This window comes from Bos mutus, chromosome 13 (assembly GCF_027580195.1).
Source record: "Bos mutus isolate GX-2022 chromosome 13, NWIPB_WYAK_1.1, whole genome shotgun sequence".
NCBI classification, from domain to species: domain Eukaryota; kingdom Metazoa; phylum Chordata; class Mammalia; order Artiodactyla; family Bovidae; genus Bos; species Bos mutus.
The window spans coordinates 44,715,685-44,736,627 of NC_091629.1; the positions used below are offsets into that span (position 1 = coordinate 44,715,685).

Here is a 20,943-nt window from a genome sequence, read left to right on the forward strand (position 1 = left end):
GGGATTTGAATAGTTTATTTACCAATAGTCACTTTTTTCTTGCTAAGCCTGGAGGCCCCCAGAGCCCTGGTGGAATTTGGCCATTATATTCATATCCTCTCTTAAGGCCAATGGTCAGCTCCCAGGGAAAGCAGAATGTAGGGGAGGGGCCCACCTAGGAGATGCTGGTAGAGTGGACTGTGGAGGAGACTCTGGGCCACCCACCCCGAGGGAGCTCTAAGGACAGCTCCCCAGTGAGACCCAGAGAGAAGGCAAGCCCTGCTCATCCCTTCCCACCCGACCCAGCCGTGTGTCCTTGAGCCAGTTACCTCACTCCTGGGCCTCAGTTTTCTGGTCTATGAAATAGAGAAGTACCTCAGTGGAGTTGGAGCCCCAGTACCTGTCCTGAAAGACTGTAACAGCCTCATCTCTGGCCTTCCTGCTTTGAGTCTCATCCCTCCCAGTCTCTGTCCTAATCTCTGGCCAGAGCACTCTTCCTTGCCAGAGTCTGCGCTCCTCAGCCCCATGTTCAAAACTGAAATCTCAAGACTCCTCTCTCCTTCCTTGATGACACTTTCCAGTTCATTGAGCAGCTAGAGCTCCCTCTGGCCTCAGGTCTGAGATCAGGGTGTGAGTCATCTCCTCTCCGTGGCCTCAGGCAAATTCCGTGTGTGTGTGTGTGTGTGTGTGTGTGTGTGTGTGTGTGGCGCGCACGCGCGCATGCATGTGCAGGCGCGTGCATGCATGCTAAGTCAGTTCAGTCCTGTCCAACTCTTTGTAACCCCATGGACTGTAGCCTGCCAGGCTTCTCTGTCCATGGGATTCTCCAGGCAATAATACTGGAGATATTCCCACTCAGAGATTGAACTCATGTCTCTTAGGTCCCCTGCTTTGGCGGGTGGGTTCTTTACCACTAACACCATCTGGGAAGCCCCAAATTCCCCTCACCATACCCCAACCCCAGCACACAGCAGTCCTGTTCCCACATTGGAGCCTGTGCTTGTGCTGTTCCCTCAGCCTGAGACAATCCTCCCTTCTACGCCTGGGCAGTCCCTGCTCCTCGTCCAGGTCCCAATTCACTGTCAGCTCCTCTAGGAAACCCTCCCGGGCCTGATACATTCTGTGTCCCCAACATCTCCCAGCCCAGAACCTGGCACAGAGCAGGCAGAAGTGCCCACCTGGCCCTTTCCCTCTCACCTTGTTATTTAGTTGATCAGTCACGTCTGACTCTTTGCAACCCCATGGACTGTAGCCCGCCAGGCTCTTCTGTATGGGATTTTCCAGGCAAGAATACTGGAGTGGGTTACTATTTCCTTCTTTTTTTAAAAAAAATGTTAATATATATATTTTATTGAAGTATAGTTGACTTACAGTGTTTTAGGTATACAGCAAGATGATTCAGTTATATATATACACATATATAATTTTTCAGATTATTTTCCATTATAGGTTATTATAAGATACTGATTATAGTTCCCTGTGCTATACAGTAAACCTTTGTTGCTTGTTGTGTGTCCATTTTCTTTTAAATTAGAAATATACTGTTCTATTCATACTAAGTCAAAGAAGTAGAATCAAAATTTGTCATAAATTTTTAGCTAGGCAAAATTTCATAAGTTTTCTAAAGGGATCTTCCTGACCCAAGGATCGAACCCGCATCTCCTGCATTGGCAGGTGAATTATTTATCACTAAGCCACCCCCATCTTCATCAATGTACATTCATGCTCAGTCGGGTCTGACTCTTCGTGACATCGTGGACTAGTCTGTAGGCTCTGCCCATGGGATTTTCCAGGCAAGAATACTGAAGTAGGTTGCCATGCTCCAGGGAATCTTCCCAACCCAGGGGTCGAAACGGAATCTCCTGTGTCTCTGCATTGGCAGGTGGATTCTTTGCTACTGAGCCACCTGGGAAGCGTTTTGCTCTCTGCTAATTGTTTTCACCTTGTCCCATTGCAGCCTCCATGAGGGCAGCTGACCAGCTGTTCCAGGACTGTGCAGAGATCCAGCGCTTTGGGGCCAATGCCAGTGGCATCTACACCATCCATGTGGCCAATGTGACAGAGCCCAGAAAGGTTAGGGGGCTCCTTGGGGACTGAGGCTATCAGACGGTGCTGAGCCAAAGGACCCCTGCTCACCCCCACCTGCTCCCCACATTCACTTCAGGCCTTGTCCAACATCTGAGATCCCAGAGAAGGTAGGGGTGACCCAATCAGGGGTCAGATCATGTGGTTAAAGCAGATATTTTCTAGCTTGTTCCATGTGGGATATTAGGGACTGGGACTGATGGAGACCCTGAACTTTGAGGACCAGTTATCAAATGTGTGGAGGGAGCGCAGTCAAGGCAAAATGTGGATGTCAGGAGGGAGGGTTTGGGGGCCAAACCCAAAAGAGGAAGAGTTTGAGACATCCTTTTTAAGATGCATTCAGTCTGAGTATTTACTTAAGTGAAAAAAGACACCACTTTTAAAGTAAATATTTTATACGAAATTAAGTAAATTCAGCTATGGTGGGATTTGGGAAGTGTGAATAGCTAAAATTTGGGAGCACTGATAGAGAGGGAAGAGCTGGCCTGGGAGGTAAGAGATCTGGGCTCAGACTTCAGCTTTACTTTGACCCATTCACCTTGAGCATATACTTTCCCCTTTCTGGACCTCAGTTTCCCTTCCTGCAACCTCTGCTACCCTCACAACATATACCACTGTCTTCTCTCCTGAACAGACCTTTAACATCTCAGAACCTCTATTCCAGCTACTCCCCTCCTCCACTGGAAATGCTATTTCCACTCATCTCTACCTGGCAGGCATGTCAACATCCAAAGCCTTGTTCCAATGCTACTCCCCTGGGAAGCCTTCCCGAGCTGTCCCTGACTCTTGGGAACTCATCTTGTAGCTGCCCAGATGTTCATATTCGGTAGTCTGCCAGCTGTATTAGACCTTCTAGCCATATCAGTCTGCTAGCTTCCTCCAGATCTAACCAGCCCTGGGGGTTGATTTATCTCTCATTTGTCTCTGATTTGTCTACTAATAATATGGGACTAGATACCAAGTATTTCCTCATCAAACATTGAAATCTACTGAACTGGCTGAAAAATTAATATGTAAACAAAAGTTAAACTGAAAGATGTGATTGCAATGGATGGTAAGCTCTTCAAAAGAATGAACTCTTTGTCTCATCCATATTGGCACTCTCTATGCCTTGGACTGCAAGATCCAACCAGTCCATTCTGAAGGAGATCAGCCCTGGGATTTCTTTGGAAGGAATGATGCTAAAGCTGAAACTCCAGTACTTTGGCCACCTCATGCGAAGAGTTGACTCACTGGAAAAGACTCTGATGCTGGGAGGGATTGGGGGCAAGAGGAGAAGGGGACGACAGAGGATGAGATGGCTGGATGGCATCACTGACTCAATGGACGTGAGTCTCAGTGAACTCCGGGAGTTGGTGATGGACAGGGAGGCCTGGCGTGCTGCGATTCATGGGGTCGCAAAGAGTCGGACACGACTGAGCGACTGATCTGATCTGATCTGATCTGATGCCTTGAATGGAGCCTGCTACCTACTAAGTGCTCAGAAAACATTTGTCCACCAAATGTAATAACTTTTTTTTTTTTTTTTTTTTTTGGTATCTTGTCCCAACCGTGCGGCATGCAAAATGGTTCCCCAACCAGGGATTTAACCCAGGCCTCCATAATAAAAGCACTGAATCCTAACCACTAGGCCACCAGGGAACCCCTGTAATAACATTTCCTGAGTCTACGCCATATATCAAGCACTTTACACCTCTTGGCATTTCATTTTTAAAGGAACCCTGCAATAATAGTGAATGAAAAGCCTCCGTTTACTGAGTTCTGTTCTTTAGATGGATGACTCATCTAGTTCTCACGACAATTCCATTGTGCAGATAAGAACCTAAGGCACAAAAAGATGAAGGTATTAGCATCCTCGTTTGACAAATGAAGAAAGGAAGGGTTTGGGCCTGGATCTGTGCGATGCCCTTGACCACCAAGCTCACTGTTTGCTTTGTGATGTTCTGTCAGTCAGATGACCCTCATGCTGGCCCAGACCTGGCTTCTGGCTGCCTCCAGGGGCTTCCAACTCCCCACCTTCTCAATTCTCTCCAGGTGTTCTGTGACATGGAGGCCAGTGGAGGTGGGTGGACCCTCATTCAGCGCCGTGAGAATGGTAGCGTGAATTTCCAACGGAACTGGAAGGATTACAAACAGGTAACATTGCTGCCCTGGGGAGGATCTTGTCAGTCCTGAAACCTGGGGCAGGATGTGGGGTGTGGGCAGGCATCTGGTTTGCCCTCAACCCTTCTCAGAAAAAAAAATCAGCCTGCCTAAACCAACTCCCTTCAAACAGGTTTAGCCAGCGCACATTCACTGTCAAGGACTCCAACACCCAAAATTGAACCTTCTCTTTGCAAGTCCTGACGTATATCCTAAAAATGAAAGTTTAGCTTTCATTTTATTTTAATTTTTGGAAAAGATACATGTTGATGGAAAAATTTTACCAAAAAATGGAACAGAAAAAAGTAACTTCTGCTGCCCACCCCGGGATGCACTGCTTAAATGAATGTCTTTGTCTTAACACACATACATGACTACATCTGTAGGAGAGATTTTTTAATGCAGAATTGCTGGCTCAAAGACCCCATGCATTTTACAAGATGAGGGATAATGCCTGATTGTCTTCCAATTTTTTAATTAAATTTTGAGTAAAGGATTTTTGGCAAGCTGACTTAAAAGCTCTTAAAGTTTTTAAGAGCAAAAGAAATAGAAAAAGATACTCAAACGGAAATATAACAATACTATTTTTTGTGTGTCTGTTTGCTGTCCATTTGATAAATACTTGAAAATAAATAGCAAATTAAGCTATGACTGTTCTTAAACCAATTGGGTTTTAAAGAATTATTCAAATGGCAAAAAGCAAGAGGGTGCTCAAAAGCAGAAATACACAAGAGTGCTGACTATAAACCATTAGGCTGATCAGTGGTACTAAAATGGGGAGTGGGGCTTAGGTGTGCCCTGTCCTTAGTGCTGAATTACTGTCCTGGCTAAGGGTGTTGGATACTTGTCACCCTGGGACACTTTCCACCTCAGTGCTCTTTGTTTTACAATTCTGTTACTGAAATTTTGCAGTAGCTGCCATGTCACTGAACAAAGTTTGCTCAGCCATGTATGCAGCGGATTTAAGTTTTTAGCTAGTTTTTAACTGAGATTTAATATACATGCATTTCTGTGCCCAAATCCTAAGTGTAAGTAAGATTCAGTGACCTTTCAGTGAATATGTATTCACCCATGTGACCACCTTTCAAAGATAGATATGCAACATTCCCAGCACCCCAGAAAACCTCCTTGTGTCTCCTCCAAGTCAAGACACCCCCAAAGTAGTGGTTATTCTGACTTCTACCACCACAGACTTTTTTTGACCTGTTCTTGAACTTCGTAGAAATGTGATTTCAATTGCTTTTAAAAGGTTTTTACATTTACAAAAGTCTTAGTCATTTTACTCTAGAAGTTGGGGAGCTCCACCCTTAGGCCTGCCCACACTGTTCTTTATGAACTTGGTCATTTAGCAAAGTGGCTTTGGGTGAATGTCCCCAGAGCCCGGCCCAGCCCAGATCCTTAACCAAAGGCGTAGCCTCTGTCCTCCACATGCAACCCACCCGCATTCTCCCCTTCCCTAGGGCTTTGGCAACCCAGCCGGAGAGCACTGGCTAGGCAATGAAGTGGTGCACCAGCTCACCAGCAGGGCAACCTACTCTCTGCGAGTGGAGCTGCAAGATTGGGAAGGCAACGAGGCCTACGCCCAGTATGAGCACTTCCAGCTGGGCAGCGAGGCGCAGCTGTACAGGTGGTCTCGGGGCCCAGGCTGGTGGGTGGGTGGGGGACCCTGGGCTAGTGGCTACAGAGTCTGCGCCAGGGGTCAGTCCCTGGGCGTCTCCTGTTCCTGCCATCTGTCCCCCATCTGGGTGCGCGTCATGGGCTCTGGAGGCAGCTGGTTAGCACTCAGCACAGCCCGGCCACTGGGTGGGGTGGAAAGAATGCCACTGACGCTGCCATGCCGGGAGCAGGAAGGGGCCTTCCAAGGTCAGTCAGTCATTTTGCAGAGGCCTGGAACCGCGGGAGTGATGTTCCCAGTCTGTCCTATGTTATGAGGGGAAGTGGAAAGGTCTCCGGGCTGGGAAGTAAGAGACCTAGGCTCATTCTCACTCTCTCCAGCTCGCTGTGTGAACTCAGGCGAGTCAAGTCAGCTTCTCCGTAGCTCTGTAACACAGGATGGGCTTAAATATGAGCAACTTATAAAATCACCAAGGTCTCCCACCATCCCCCTCAGCCTGGGTTCTTGGTCCCATTCAGAAAAAGAAATGAGCATTTCTTGAGCACCTACTATGTTCCAGGCACATAGCTCCATTTAATCCTCCCCATAACGTTTTGAGGGCTTCCCTGGTGGCTCAGACGGTAAAGAATCTGCCTGCAATGCAGGAGACCTGGGTTCGATCCCTGGGGTCAGGAAGGTCCCTGGAGGAGGGCATGGCAACCCATTCTAGTATTCTTGCCTAGAGACTCCCCATGGGCAGAGGAGCCTGGCAGGATACAGTCCATAGGGTCACAAAGAGTCGGACACGACTGAGTGACAGAGCACACACACACTCATAACCTTCTGAGGTAAGTGTTGCTATACCTGCTTTAGTGATGTAGGAACTGCCCAGAGTTACAAGGTAGGGAAGGCATAGTTTTAAACTCATTTTTGCTGCCAAAACTCGTGTTTCTCCCCCATCATTTTATGCCTCTGAGAAACTCGAGGATATTAGGATAAGCTATCTTGGAACCAGGACAGAATTGAATTCACAGATTCATGTTCCAGGGCCACAAGGGACCTCACATGTCATCTGGTTTTTCACATGATGCTAGAACCTCCTCTACAGCCACAGTCAGCATCCAACCATGCTGGAATGCTCCCATTAATGGGAAGCCACTTCCTGCCAAAGAATCGCTCATGACTCTCTGGCTCCTTGCACTGTATGCATAGTTCCCTCTCTGATGGCCTCTCAGGGATGTGCCCCCAGCCCCTCTCTCTGTGAAATGTTCCTGGTTCATCCAGTTGGCTGCTTCTGACATCCCTCTTTATGGGACTCAACCCAATCTGATAATGCTCTTTCATAAAGTGTAAGGTCTAGAGCTAAATGAAACATCCCCAGGTCTGGGCTAGGCTGGCTGAGCTGAATGCCCCCTGACTCCTTGAGCTGACCAGTGAGTAGCCACAACACCTGGCTGACCTCTCTTTAAGCCACTGACCACCAAAGCCAAGGCTTAAATCCTGGCTTTATCCTTATCTCCCTGAGGGACCCTGAGCAAGTTGCTCCCTCCACTGTCTCATCTGTGAAATGGGTGCCCAAAGTATACTCACCTCAAAGTGCTGTGAAGCTTGAATGAAATACTACACATAGAGCATTAACACTAGCACTTAGTAAATATCCAACAAATAATATTATACTATTATATTACAATTACTGTTCCCAAGCCATCCTTTCACACACTTGGCTGGCCTGTTCTGTGCGAATTCACTGCTGTTCCCATCCCCAGTGCCTGGGACATAGTAAGTGCATAACAGGAAGTGGGGGTGCCTCCCTTTCCTACACATGTAACAGTTAAACTTCATTTCATCTCCATGACCCAGTCCTGGGGCAGCAGCTTCTGTGGCCCCAAGTCCATGATCTGCCATTTTTCTTAGGGAAGAAATATCAAGAAAGTATTATATCTCATTGTGCTAAAGAACATGGCCCTAGAGCCAGATTGCCCAGGGTATGAACCCTGACTCTTTGACTTGTTGGATTCATGACCTTAAACAAGTTACTTACCTCTCTGTGCTTCAGTAAAACACACTATCTATGTCATAACTGAGATAACCTGTGGGAAAATGCCTAGCATATGGTTAGTGTTAAGTAAATGTTAGAGATATATAAACAATATATCCAAAGACAGAAATACAATATCTCTACATCTATGCATATCTCAGTTATTTATGTCCATTTATACGAACATATGCATTTATGTTAAATTTGGAACCACTTGCTGTGCTCTCCTATGTGAATTTGATGTGCTGCCTCTGACTTTTTATCTGAGATCTGGAGAAGCTCCCTGCCCATTACTCTCAGGTCTCAAAGGGCCCACATCTATTTGACCCTTAGCAGACCCCAAATAATAATAACAATATATTGAACATTTGCCCTGAGCTAAGTGTGGGCTGGCCTTGGTCATTTGGAGAAGAATCAGACCTGCGCTCTACCCCTCAAAGTTGTTCACAGTCCAGTGCGTCATGTGTATCTTGGGGTGAGTGTGTCTTCCCACACCCCCAGGAGTACAGGAGTTGCCTAAGGGGACAGCACAGGAGCAGAGACACTAGTGCTATCAAGGAGGGCTCCCTGGAGGAGGTGATGCCTATGAAGAGTAGGCATTCTCCAGACAAAGAGAGGATAGAGAGGACACCCCAGGCAGAGACAGAAGAGTTGCCATCTAGCTGGCCACAGAAACCCTAAACTTAAGCAACGCTCTTTCAAAGGCTGCTGGGATCCTAAAGAATAGGCCCTGCTCATTCAGGAACAGCTTGGAAGATCCTGGAAAACACAGAGGGGCCTGGAAACTGCGAGAGAAGGGCTAGGGGAAAGTGACAGAAACAAACGCTGGTCCCTGGGCCCCCACTGTCCAGAGTCAGCTGCCTGACAAGATGAGGAGGATCCTTTCAAGGATGCCCAGAGGCAGGGAAGCCTGGCAGTCAGCAGCTGGGGCATGGGCAGGAGGGACACGCTTATATGTCAGATACAATGATGGGGACCCTCTGGAGCCCAGCTGGGGTGCATGCAGAAGCCTGCAGAGAAGTAGCCATGGAGCGGGGTGAGGGAGGCACAGACAAGGCACAGCACACACTGACAGCAGGCACAGGCCTCCCCGAGGTGCCACCCACCCAGACCCGGCACGAGCACCAGATACACACAGAGGCACACAGGGACACGCACAGACACACATGTTCGTGTGGAGGGGCTCACCACACCCCTTGGTATATCGTGGGCCTTCAGAGCACAGAGACTCATACAAGTGCCATAGCTACCCAAACAAGCACAAGCACACAACCGGGCACGTGTGCAAACATGCCTCAGAGAAGCCCTTGCAGATAAACACATGCACAACCCAGCCACAAAGACAGATTGCAGAGCACACACCAGATCCACCATAGATAATGCCACACAAACTCAAAACACACGCACACATACACACGCAGGCACAAAGACGCGTACCCAGATGCTCACGACCTCAGACACACAAACTCACACCCCTTCTGTATCTCACCTGGGGACGTCCAAGGACCCGTGTGTTTGTTTGGGTTCCCCAGGCCTCGGCCATGAACATGTTCAAAGTGTGTCTGAAAAATGGGTCAAGTGGGGTTTCCTGGCCCATGACTTGAGGGTCCCCTAGAGACTGCAGATCCCCCTTCTCGCTCCCAGAGGAGCGGGGAAGGGAGGCTGAGGACTTGGGCCCAGTAAGGGGCTGATGCTGAATGACCTCATGAGATCATTTGGCTTTGTCCAACACTGATTTCATGCGGCCCCAGACTAAACATGACCCCCAACCTCAGCCTGAGCCCCAAGCCTGGCCTTGAAGTGACACGTCTGAGCCCTTAAGGGGAGCCGTCAACAGCCACAAGAAGCTGGGACCATATGAGCAAGTGGGCCGGCCAGCCTATTCCCACCCCAGGGAGGCCCTGGCTAGGTGGGCCTCTTGGAAGGGGGTTTGCAACACCTGTCATGCAAGCCCAGGGTGATGTATTTAAGGGCATTGTTGAGGCTTCATGGCTGTCTGCCCTGAGCTGGCCCTGCCCTCTCCGCAGGCAGAGTCCATGGGTGGGAGGTACAGGGACTGAGCCAGGCCACATGCCCAGGCACCACCTTCCCTCTAGATCCCTCTGGGGGCATCTCGCAGGCCCTGCCCTGGGGAACCAGAGCTCCCCTGAACTGCCCTGGCTGTACCTGGTGTCCCCTTGCCTCCACCCAGAAGACCTTGATTGCTCCCAAAGTGGCTCCCGCCGCAGCTGTCAGTGGAGGCCCTCCCCCACCACAAGCCCCCAGCACTGTCTTCAGCCAGGCTCAGTGGAAGCCTGTGCCAGCCGCGCGCCCCGGGCTGGGAACACACGGACAGGACAGGACGGATAACAACAAGCCCTGAACGTGCTGGGCACTTAGCACGCGCCAGCACCGCTCCACACTCGTCACATGCTGAGGTCACCCCCTCACAATGACGGTTAATATGCTATCATTACCGTTTTTAAAAAGTGAAGAAACTGAAGCTGAGAGGTGAAGCAATCTGCCCAAGGGCATGCAGCTGGCGAGCAGCAGAGCTGGGATTTGAATCCAGGCATTTTGTCCCCAAAGCTCATGGTTGCAATCACCACACAGGCCTCAAGGTGTCTGCCAGGGTCTTGTAGCCTGATAAATAGAAACCCTCCCCACCTGGCTGCAAGGGTAGAAGTCACAGGTATTGGGGTGCCTTGGGGCCCGATCCATGTGGGCTGATGTGGTCACGGAAGTCTTCCTGGAAGTGGGGGCGGGGGGATGAGTATGAGGAGGTGTGACAGGGCTGGGGTTGCAGGATGGTCAGCTGGGGAGGGAAGGCACACAGCTCTCACACTCGGGGAAGGCTCCTTTGGCTCACAGGAGCTCTGTTTCCTCTTCTGTAAAACAGGAGTTTTAGGGTATGGTGAAGATTAAGCAAGAATGAGTTAACTCACGTTAAGTGCTTTAAACAATGCCTGGCACATAGTCCATGTTCAAAAAGTGTTAGCCATAGTCATTATTATTATTATTATTATTATCATGATCACTCTCACAACTGTCCAAGACTCAGGTCCAGCTGAGAGGGGCCTGGCACACATGGGGACTCTGTCCCTGGAGGCAGCAGGCAGGGACGGCAATCCAGGAGGGAAGATGGCCCAGCATCCAGGATGGGGCTCCCTTCCCAGGACAACCAGAGGGGAGCCCCTTCCTCAACCAGCCCCAACCTGACTCTGTGCCTCTCTCCCATCACCACCTCCGGGTGGCCTCCAGGCTTTCTCTGAGTGGGTACAGTGGCTCAGCAGGGCGCCAGAGCAGCCTGGTCCTCCAGGGCACCAACTTCAGCACGCGCGACGCAGACAATGACAACTGCCTCTGCAAGTGCGCCCAGATGCTGTCCGGAGGTGGGTGCAAGATGGGGTGGACCCACGCCTCTGCACAGGCTCACCTGGCTGAACACCTTTATCGCCTCCCCACTTGGGTCTTTGTGCAGCCAGGTGCCATCAAGAAGTGGGTACAGGTCAGGGTCTCACTCACTTGCAGGCTGGCCTGGCTGTACCTCATCCAAACTTCCCTACTTCCACTGAGTCCTTAAGGTCCCCTCCAGGGTCTCACCGCCCCCTAAAGCTGGCACCTCCAGTTCTCCCCTAAGACCTCAGAGCAGCACTGATGCTGGGGACCAGGGTGCACCCTAGGGGGGTAAAATGCCTAATCTGCTCCAACCCCAGATTTGAGACTCCCCCGCAACCCTCCTCCAGGCCAAGCAGGATCAGGAGGAGGGAGACCTGGGTTGGGGGCAGAGGGGCAGCTGCCCACCAACTCTGACTCAGGCAGTGTTTTCTGCAGAGAGCTACGTCAGAGAGTGGGAGATGGGATGTGAGAGACAGAATGAGAGGGACAGAGATCGGAGGGGACCTCAGGAGACACAGAGACAGGGACAGACGGAAATGAGAGAAACACCAGGATGAACAGACAGAGAGGTGGACACAGAGCTGCATGGGGACAGGGGCAGGTACAGAGGGAAAGGTGGAGAGAGAATCACAGATCATGTTTCATCCACGAAAGACGGATGGAAACGGGGTGAGAGGCAGAGAGACCCAGAAAGGCAGGGTCATAGGGAGCAAAGAGACAGAGACATCAGAGAGACAGACCCAAGCTCCCAGCCTCTGGAGGCCCCAGGCTGAGGAGAGGGTCTGGGAATCTCCCACCCATTCCCACCCAACCCCATCCTCAGCAAGCTGGCTTCTCTCAGGGGCCAGCAGCCCTGATTCACCTTTGGGGTAGGGGGCTGCCCTCACCCTATTAACTGCATCCCCATTTACCTAAAGCCTCTTTCTCTCGCCTCCACCAGGGTGGTGGTTTGACGCCTGTGGCCTCTCAAACCTCAATGGCATCTACTATCCAGCCCGTCACCACGTTCGCAAGCTCAATGGCATCCGCTGGCACTACTTCCAGGGCCCCAGCTACTCGCTGCGCGCCACTCGCATGATGGTGCGCCCCTCGGGCATCTAAGGGGCAGCCACGCCTGGAGGCTGGTCCCAAGGGAGGACATGGCCATGGTATCCCCTGGACAAGCCGGACTCGAACACAGGACACAATGCCAGGACCTTGTCCCGGACAGCCTGGGGGTCCCCTGAGCCAGCCCTCCTTGCCCCAGGAGTCCAGAAGAGTCGCCTCTAGCCCTTTTCCCCTCAAGTTGTGAAATGGTGGACATTTGGGGGTTCCTGCCTCTTCAGTGTCCCTCCTCCTCTTCCCTCCTGCCTCCTGCAGGGACCTCCTGCCCACCTGAGGGCTGCAGTATCCTGAACAAGCGGAGAGCAGATTTAACTGGGCTCTGCAAAGGAATATGCAGCTAGTGGTGGAATTTCAGGCAAGTGGGAAGGTATTTACAGGAGGAAACCACTCAGGTGGAGGCCCAGATTCTGTCCCCGGGTTGTTGGGAAGGCCATCTCTTATTTCAAGCTTTCTCACATCCTTGAACTTTCTGTTCAAGACTGAAGGAGCTGTGTCCCTCCTATAATGGGAATCGCCATTTGCACCCACACTGTCCATCACTCCTAGGCCCCAGCATCTAAAGCTCAGACATGGTTTCTCAGGGGCTCCAGGAGATCCAAGAGGTACTCCTTTACCCCTAGAATGTTCTAGAATATGTTCCAGAGAGAATAAAGGTACCTGTGGTCTAATGAGGGAGGGAAACACCAGGTTAAATCAATGTAGACGCATTGTCAGAGCCATCACTGTGGTCATGTGCTTTGTGACCACCCATGAAAGGGCTAGAGTGGGCCACTTTCCCCAAATTTACTTATTTGAAAATGGGACCTGATTATCTCAGAGCATCTCCTGGGGCTGTGGATGCCCTTGGAGAAAATTGGTTCTCCCGAGTCATGAGTTAAACCCCAGGCCCCATCCCCATCCCCAGCTGTTTTCACCATTTTCAGCAATGAGGGCCACCATAACATTTTCAGACAGCCTCTAAAAACAACTGGAAAGAGGCTTTGGGTTGAAACAGACATGCTGTCACTGAAGAAGAGTCTAGAACTAAGTCTTTGGTCTTAGAACTAAGTGCTTCTAGGCTTCTCTGACCCTAGGAAGCCAGTTTTCTGGCTGGGGCTGCCGTCCACCCTTCTTGTGTCCCCAACTCACACCAGCTCTCAAGTTTAGGGACTCTTGGGGACTGCCCACTCTGTCTTGAGCAGGAAACCAATCGCTGGGTCCAGATCCTTTCTGCCTCCAAACCAGAACTCCTAGTCTCCTCCTCTCTCATCCAAGAGCGATGCTGCAGTTATCCATGGAGACAGGGCTTTGCTGAGTCTGGGCAACCAGGGGCTCCTCATGAGCTTCTTTCAGAGGAGAGGAGCAGAGAGGGGCCATGGCCATTCTGCCACCCACTCCCATTACTGTGTCACTGGCCTCAATCCTGATGAGGCCACTGAAGCCCTGTCATCCTCAGCCAACACCTGGGTCCAGCCAGGACCGACCTGCCCTCCCGCCCGGACACCCCTCTATCTTCAGAAGATTTTCTCCTGCATAAGGCTGTGGGGTGGAGCAGGGCACCTTCGTTTCGCCTGGCTCTGTCCCACCTCCTGAGTCCCACCTCTGCCAATCCCCTGTGCCAAACCAGCACAGATTAGTGCTGATCTCCTTCTGGGAAACCAAAGGGTGTGGTTGCTAATGGTGGCATTTCAGGCAGGAGGGAAAAGTACCTAGGGGCAGGTTGCTGCCCAGAAGGCTGACAGCACCTTATCCAGCATTTGCTAGGCGAGCCTTCATTTAGCATCTAGTGTATGCAGCGTGGTGCCGTGGGCAGGACTTTGGACTCAGACAGACCTGCTGCGGCTCTTGAGCTTGAAACCAGTGGTCCTGCCTCTCAAGGTCGATCGTCTGGTCTGTGAGATGGAGATGGTGATTCTCCCTCCTCACTGTGCTGGGGCAGGAGGAAATGAGACTGTCTTTCAGCCTCTTAGCAGAGCCCAGCAGGAAGCAGGTGCCTAATAAATGTTAGTTCCCAAAGAAGTGAATGGGGTGGAGAAATCGGCCCTAGTAGTACATGCCACCCCTTCTCCTGGACCTAGGGAAGTTAAGTGCTTTATCTTTGTAGCTACAGCATTTTTTTTTTTTTTCACTGCAAGTGTATAGGCACTGCTGGGAGCCCCAGGAACAGAGCTCCTCTGGGTGGGGCGAAGGCTCCAATCTCTACCTGCATTCCAGTTGTCTAAAAACACAAGAACCCAATTGGGGTAACCCTCACGTATCTCTTCTTGAAAATGTCCATCCTTCCTTTTTAACTTTCCTTCCTTCTCTGTGCCAGGATTCTCAAGTGCAAGGGACAGAAAACTTATCCTGAGGAGTGGACTGACTCACATACAGGGAGTCTAGGGACAGATTCGGGTGTGGTTAGATCTGGGTGCTCAAATGATGTCGCTCCTCACCTCTCAGGCCTGCCATCCATCATGCTGACCTCATTCTCCATCAGGTTCCCTCCTGACGATGGCTCCAGCAACCGCAGGCTCGTGTTCTGCCTGCTTAACATCCCTCAGCCAGAAAGCTCCCCTGTCCCAGTGATTCCAACAAGAGCAGAATTCTTTCCAGCCAGGACTCGTCCTATGTCCATCCTTGCGTTTACCACTGTGATTCTGATTGACCGGACCTGGGTCACATGATCATGCCTAGAACCAGGGACTGAGGTCAGTCCCCTCCAAGGCGTTGGATTGGCCTTGGAGAAAATGAGGAGCCGCTTCAGGAAGCAGGGATGCTGGGCAGTCGAGAACAGGGGTTCACTTTTTCTCCTTCCCTCTTGCAGATTCCTGGCTCTCATCTCTATCCCTGCCCCTTCTCCTAGCCTCCGTGCCCCCAAGGCCTGTCCCTCGGGCTCTAGCTAATCCCCGGTTTGCCCCAGACTATCAAGGACACTGCTGTGTCCTGCCCAGAGGTGTCACATCCTAATTCACAGTCCCGGCTCTGCCCCTGGAGCAGCACCCCTGGCCCTCTCTGAGCCTTTACAGTTCCCATCTGTGCTATAAGGACAGAGCACCTGCGGAGGCCTAAAAGACAGCAACACTGACTCACCACAGCTGTAGACATGACCAGATAAAGGACTTGGAGTGCACAGGGCCCTGGGGCCTAGCTGGCATGTCCTTGGCCTTGGCTAGGTCTCCTGAAGCCACTGCTTGCAGAAACTTCAAGGATACCTACATCTGCCGATGCCTACCTAGAAGCCTTGTCACCTCTCTCTGCATCAGACCAGCACTCTCCCCACCTTAGCAATGAAGAAATTAGAGCTCAGAGAGGGGAAAGAGTTTCATCCAAGTAGCTGAGCCAACACCACCTCCAGTGCATTGCATCTTTCAGTTGCCTCCCTCGTCGAGAGCTCTCTGGAGGCATCTTGGCATCAACCACAAAAAGGCTGGAGTGGTGTCCTCTCCACCTATATCAAGGGATGAACGAACCTTCTGGAAAGTTTTCCAAGACTACTCTGTATTTCCCACTGGTGTCTGGTAAATCCCAGTGGAGCCAGGCAGGGAGAACACATTGTTCCTGAGATCTCTGGATGTTTCCAGCAAAAGCAGTTTCCACACTGGGGAAGAGAGTTCACTGTGCACAGCCCAGAGACAGCAACCATGGGTGGGGTATGAGGTGGCCCTTTGCAGGGGGCAGGGGAGCAGCCAGCATCAGGATGGTTTGTCTCAGTAGAAAAGGGTATTTGTCTCCTTTTTCCAGACTGTCCCCCCTCCACAGTGTCCATGTGGGCCTTCACCTCTCTCATGAAAGATGCTTTGGAAAGCTAACAGTGTTGCCTTGGCAACAGCAGCATCAGCATCTTTTGATGGAGCAGCCCTTCAGAGAATGGAGTCTGATTCAGGCCACAACCAGCATAAATGTGTTACTTCTTGTGTTAGATTAATGTGTAACGTATCCTATGAGCTGCTGTTGGATGTGTCCAGAGGGCAGGGAAGTCCAATGGCCTTTAGCATCCCACACTTTCCTACCCTCCCCTGTAAGACCTCTCTGAGCCTCACTTTCTTCATCTGTACAATGGGGAGACTGTGATCTAGTCACAGGGAAGTCGTGCAGGTTCAGGGCAGTGGTGAATGTCCAGGCTTGGCACGTTCACTCGGGAATTTATTCATTCATGCACGTATCCATTCATTCATATAGCGAGTATGTACTGAGGACCTGCCTGGGCCAGAGCCTGCCTCAGTGATGGGGAGGGAGCAGCAAACAAGACAGACAGACAGACAGACAGCCACAGTCCAGACATCATGGTGCTTAAGAGACTAAAGGGAAAGACTCACCAAAATCAAAATTTTTTAAATTTAAATTAACTGATTAGTTAATATATTATAAGTGAAGAAAATAAATAGGAGCCATAGGTAAAAGATTTCAGATGGTCCAACTGGGCAGGATGATCAGGGAAAGACTCTGAAGAAAGTCACTTAAGTCAAGGACCAAATGTGAGAAACGGCTGTCAGGTGAGGAGCTGTGGGAAGAGCTCTCCCACTAGAGGGAACAGCACGTGCCAAGGCCCTGGGGTGGTCATGAGGAACGGTAAAGAAGTTAGTGCGGAGGAGTGATGCCGCTGAGCCAGTGCTGCCACTCCCCAGTGAGCTGAGGAGAGGTGGGAGAAGGTGCCCCCAGCACCTTTATCAGAGATCAACTCCTTGCCCAGTGCCCACCAAAAGCTGGATTCAGCATCACTCTGAACGGACCTGCGGAGCTGAGACAAAGCCCTGCCCCTCTCTGGACCTCAGTTTCCCGATCTGTAAAATGCAGGAGAGGGATCACCTCTATCTGAAAGTCTTTCAGATCCTGGGTCAAGGGCCCTGGAGGGCCCTGTGTCCACTGCCCTGAGCCACCAAGGGAATCAGAAGGAGGCAGAGAAAATAAAAGGCTTGCCCTTGGGCTAAATGAGAGTTAGGGGGTCAGCCGGGGGGGCTTGTGTGGGAATGAGGGGCTTTAACCACGTGCCTCCTCCTTGTTAGTTCTACATGCGTCATTTCTGACTCTTAGCAGGTTCTATTGTTGCCCCCAATTTACAAATGTGGAAATTGAGGCTCAGAGAAGTAAAGTTCCTTGCCTGAGGTCAAACAGTGAGTTCTGGTTCGGGCTAAGTGGCTGTAGCAGAAAGACTCTAAAACTCAGTGAGTTAAATGTTTCTCTTTTGTGTGAGTCTGGAGTTGAGTAGTCTGTGTCTAGTGGGCGGCTCTGCCATCCTCGACCACAGCTGCCTTCTCTGGGACCAGGGCAGCTGTACTCAAAGGTGACACTTCCCAGCTGGCAGGAAGGGAGGCAGGACATCCGGCACCGCTTCCCCTCCGGCACCTGCCCTCTCACCCCAGCCTCATGTTTTGCCTGGAAGATCCCAGCAGCCTCCTCACGGGGCCCCATCTCCAGGTGTGCTCCCTCCTGGCCTACAGTCATGGCACTTCCCCTGTCTAGAACCTTCAGTGGCTCCCGAGTACCCTGAGCTCAGCCTATAAGCAGGACTTTATCACTCAGCTTAACCCTTCCCCAGCTCCACCCCTGCTCCAGGGATTCTTAACACTGGAGTTCAGAGGCTTCTGGTAGAAAGCATTCCTCCTGAAGAAAGGGTCCCAGATGGCCACCAGGTATCCTGGAAGAATTGTCCATTTCCACTTGACCTTTATGTGCCTATTGCATGGAAGGCAGGACCCAACATGCAGCAGCTGCTCTCTCTAAGTAACACAGTTCATTGGTTCAGCCCTCTGATATCTGCAGAGAGCTGGGTCTCCATCCCACCTCTGCCCCTTTCAAGCATCACGCTGGAGCCTCCGAAATCCCCATGCAGTCTTAGTAAATTGCGGACCCCTATAACTGGGCCTGTACATAGTAAGTTCTCTGTGATGCTCTCTCCAATTATTTCTCTATACCAGGCACACCATGGAGAATTTCCCTTAGAATATCTGGGGAAGCCCTGTAATGACCATAGAAGATAGGTACAATTATCATCTTCCCCTTTTACAGGTGGGGGAACTGAGGCCCAGAGAAGCCAAGACACACAGTGAGGAGAGAGTTTTGGACCCCAATGACCTGCTCCAGAGCGTGTTCACCCTATGACCAAGGTTAAAGGAAAATAAATATATACATAAGCAATTGCTGAGTTCAAGCTGGCCAGTGCTTGAAACACACAGGAAGACAAAGGCCCACTGTCTCCGCTGGATCCCCCTGGGGCAGGGATGTGAGCTTCCTTCCTGCTTCTGACTTCCTGACTCCCCTGCCCTGGCTTCGGAACACATGACCACAGCCCTGCTACCCCCAGCTCTTCTGTGAGTAGGACTTAGCTTTTTTCCTTGTCAGTTTCCTTGGCCTTCTCCCCATCCCCTCGCCCCCCTCCCCGACTTCCCCCTGCCCAGCACATCCTGGGCAAGGGGGGAGGCAGAGACAGGTCACACTTGCCAATTCTAAGCTGGAGAGCAGCAGAGGGTCATGGGAGGCTGGGAAGCCCCCTGGCTGGCTGAGGCCTTCCTCTCAGTCTGGGAGAGGTGTCAGGACCACGGTCACCCAGGCCTGGCTGGTCACAGGTCACAGTGGACTGGACCCCTTCCCTCACTGGGCCTCACTCTCCTCATCCATAGAATGAGAGTGAGCAGCCCAGCCCTGCTAGATTCACGGAATTGTTGTGAGACTCAAGTAAGATGGTTCCTTCCCTCAACAAATGCCTACTAAATACCAGCTGTGTGCCAACAACTAGGCAATGCCAACACAGCCATGAACAAGACAGACACACCTGTTCTAAAGTGCCTACAGTCTAGGGTGGGTGGGAGGAGACAGAAACACAATAACCAAACAGCAAAAACAGCACAGTGACTGTGACAGGTGAACTACACGGTACTCTTGGAGCAAGCATGGCAACCTAGGGAAGTCATCCTTGAAGGACAGGAGGTTAGGTGAAAGACAAGAAAGAGGGTTCCAGGCAGAAGGAACAGTATGTGCAAAGGCCCAGGGGCTGGTTCAGGGGAAAGCTTCAGAATATTCAGGAAGGGAAGGAAGAGGCTGGAACTCTGACAGAGGCAGAGATGGGTAGAGCCGTGGGTGCCAGACAGAGAAGACAGGAAGATGCGGTCTAAATAAAAGGAAGCCAGAGCTGTCAGGGAGCCCAGAGCCTCCAGCCTCTCCCATCCTTCAGTATGAGCAAGGAACCTTGACCAAGTTACTTCCCCACTCAGAGCTTGGGTTTTCACTCCCCGTGAAAGAGGGATCACAGTACCTATTTCACCAAGACTTTTGAAGATGAGAGAAAATCTATCTACTATACATAAAAGGGCTTCCCAGGTGGCGCTATTGGTAAAGAACCTGCATGCCAATGCAGGAGACATAAGAGACATGGGTTCAATCCCTGGGTTGGGAAGATCCCCTGGAGGTAGGCATGGCAACCCACTCCAGTATTCTTGCCTGGAGAATCCGATGGACAGAGGAGCCTGGAGGGCTACAGTCCATGGGGTGGCAAAGAGTCGGACACGAGTGAAGTGACTTAGCACACACATACATCGAAGTCCTGTCCCAGTGCAAATGACTTCTTCACAGAGGATGACCACTTTTATTCTCAGCACAGCTCATGGCATCTCTAGGTTTCCCCCTGTTTCTTGAACATCTGTCATTGTTAACACTTGGTAGCAGACAAGTGGGAATGAACCCCAAATGTTTTAGGGAAATGTTTGCATGTAGAAGAGCCAATCCATGCATTTGTTCTTTTTCCTGTCATTTGAGAAAGGACCCCAGGGTTCCACAGGAACCTAGTTTGAGAACAATAACCCAACAGACTGGCAGAACCGTAGAGAAGGATCTAACAAAGCTGACATCTGTGTAACAGGTTTTGATGACTGTAATAAAAACCAAAGAGCATAACATGTATTAGCCCGTAACTGAAAACACCAAAAGGAAATCAGATACCATGGAAGGGAGCTGGGAAGGGGGACTAGGGTGGCTTTCAGAGGGCCAGGAATGTTTGTTTCTTGACCTGGGTGAGGATTACACGCATATGTTCAGTTTCACCGGGAATTTGAAAAGCTGTACCTCTATTTGTGCATTTTTCTCTATGTATGTTTCTCTGTAGTTATGTTGGAGAGGAAAATTATACATGTACAAATATATTGTAAGCACAAAGAAAGTTGTTTAGAGAGGAATTTGGCAATAGCTAACAAAATTGTGTATGCATTTTACCCTTTGACACAGTAATCCTCATTTCTAGGAATCTAAATATACACAAACTATGCACAAAGTTATTCATTGCAGCTTCATTTGTATTAACAAAAGATTGGAATCAACCCGAATGAATAAACAAGGATACATTTCCTTCTGCATATCAAATGACCCCAATCTGGTGAAACACAACCACCACAGGCTTTATTTTGCTCACGGATTCTGTAGGGCAGGAACTCAAGCAGGGTATTACAGGAATGACTTGTCTCTGTTCCATGAGGGGTAGGTGTCTGCTGGAAGACCCAGATGGACGGAGGTGTCTGGAAGTTAAGCTGGGGCCAGGGGAGTGTTAGGAGAGGTGGGAATGCAAACATCTGAAGGCTTTATTTCTGTCACCTGGGCTGAGACACCCCAAAGGCTAGGCTTGGGCAGGACTACTGACTGGAGAACCTAACATGCTCTTTTCATATTGCTTGGGGTT

The 20,943-nt window shown here is 50.6% G+C and overlaps 1 protein-coding gene across 1 annotated transcript in view; it reads left to right on the forward strand.

The window, feature by feature from the left end:
* The window catches only part of ANGPT4 (angiopoietin 4), a 50,836-nt gene extending 30,321 nt beyond the window's left edge, over positions 1-20,515 (forward strand). Inside the window, exons 5-9 of the mRNA XM_005887931.2 lie at positions 1,937-2,052; positions 4,099-4,200; positions 5,667-5,833; positions 11,079-11,209; positions 12,157-20,515. Of these exons, the coding sequence (XP_005887993.1) occupies positions 1,937-2,052; positions 4,099-4,200; positions 5,667-5,833; positions 11,079-11,209; positions 12,157-12,317 (677 nt within the window). The 3' untranslated portion in view covers positions 12,318-20,515. The remainder of the gene's footprint in view (positions 1-1,936; positions 2,053-4,098; positions 4,201-5,666; positions 5,834-11,078; positions 11,210-12,156) is intronic.
* The last annotated feature ends 428 nt before the right edge of the window (positions 20,516-20,943 follow it).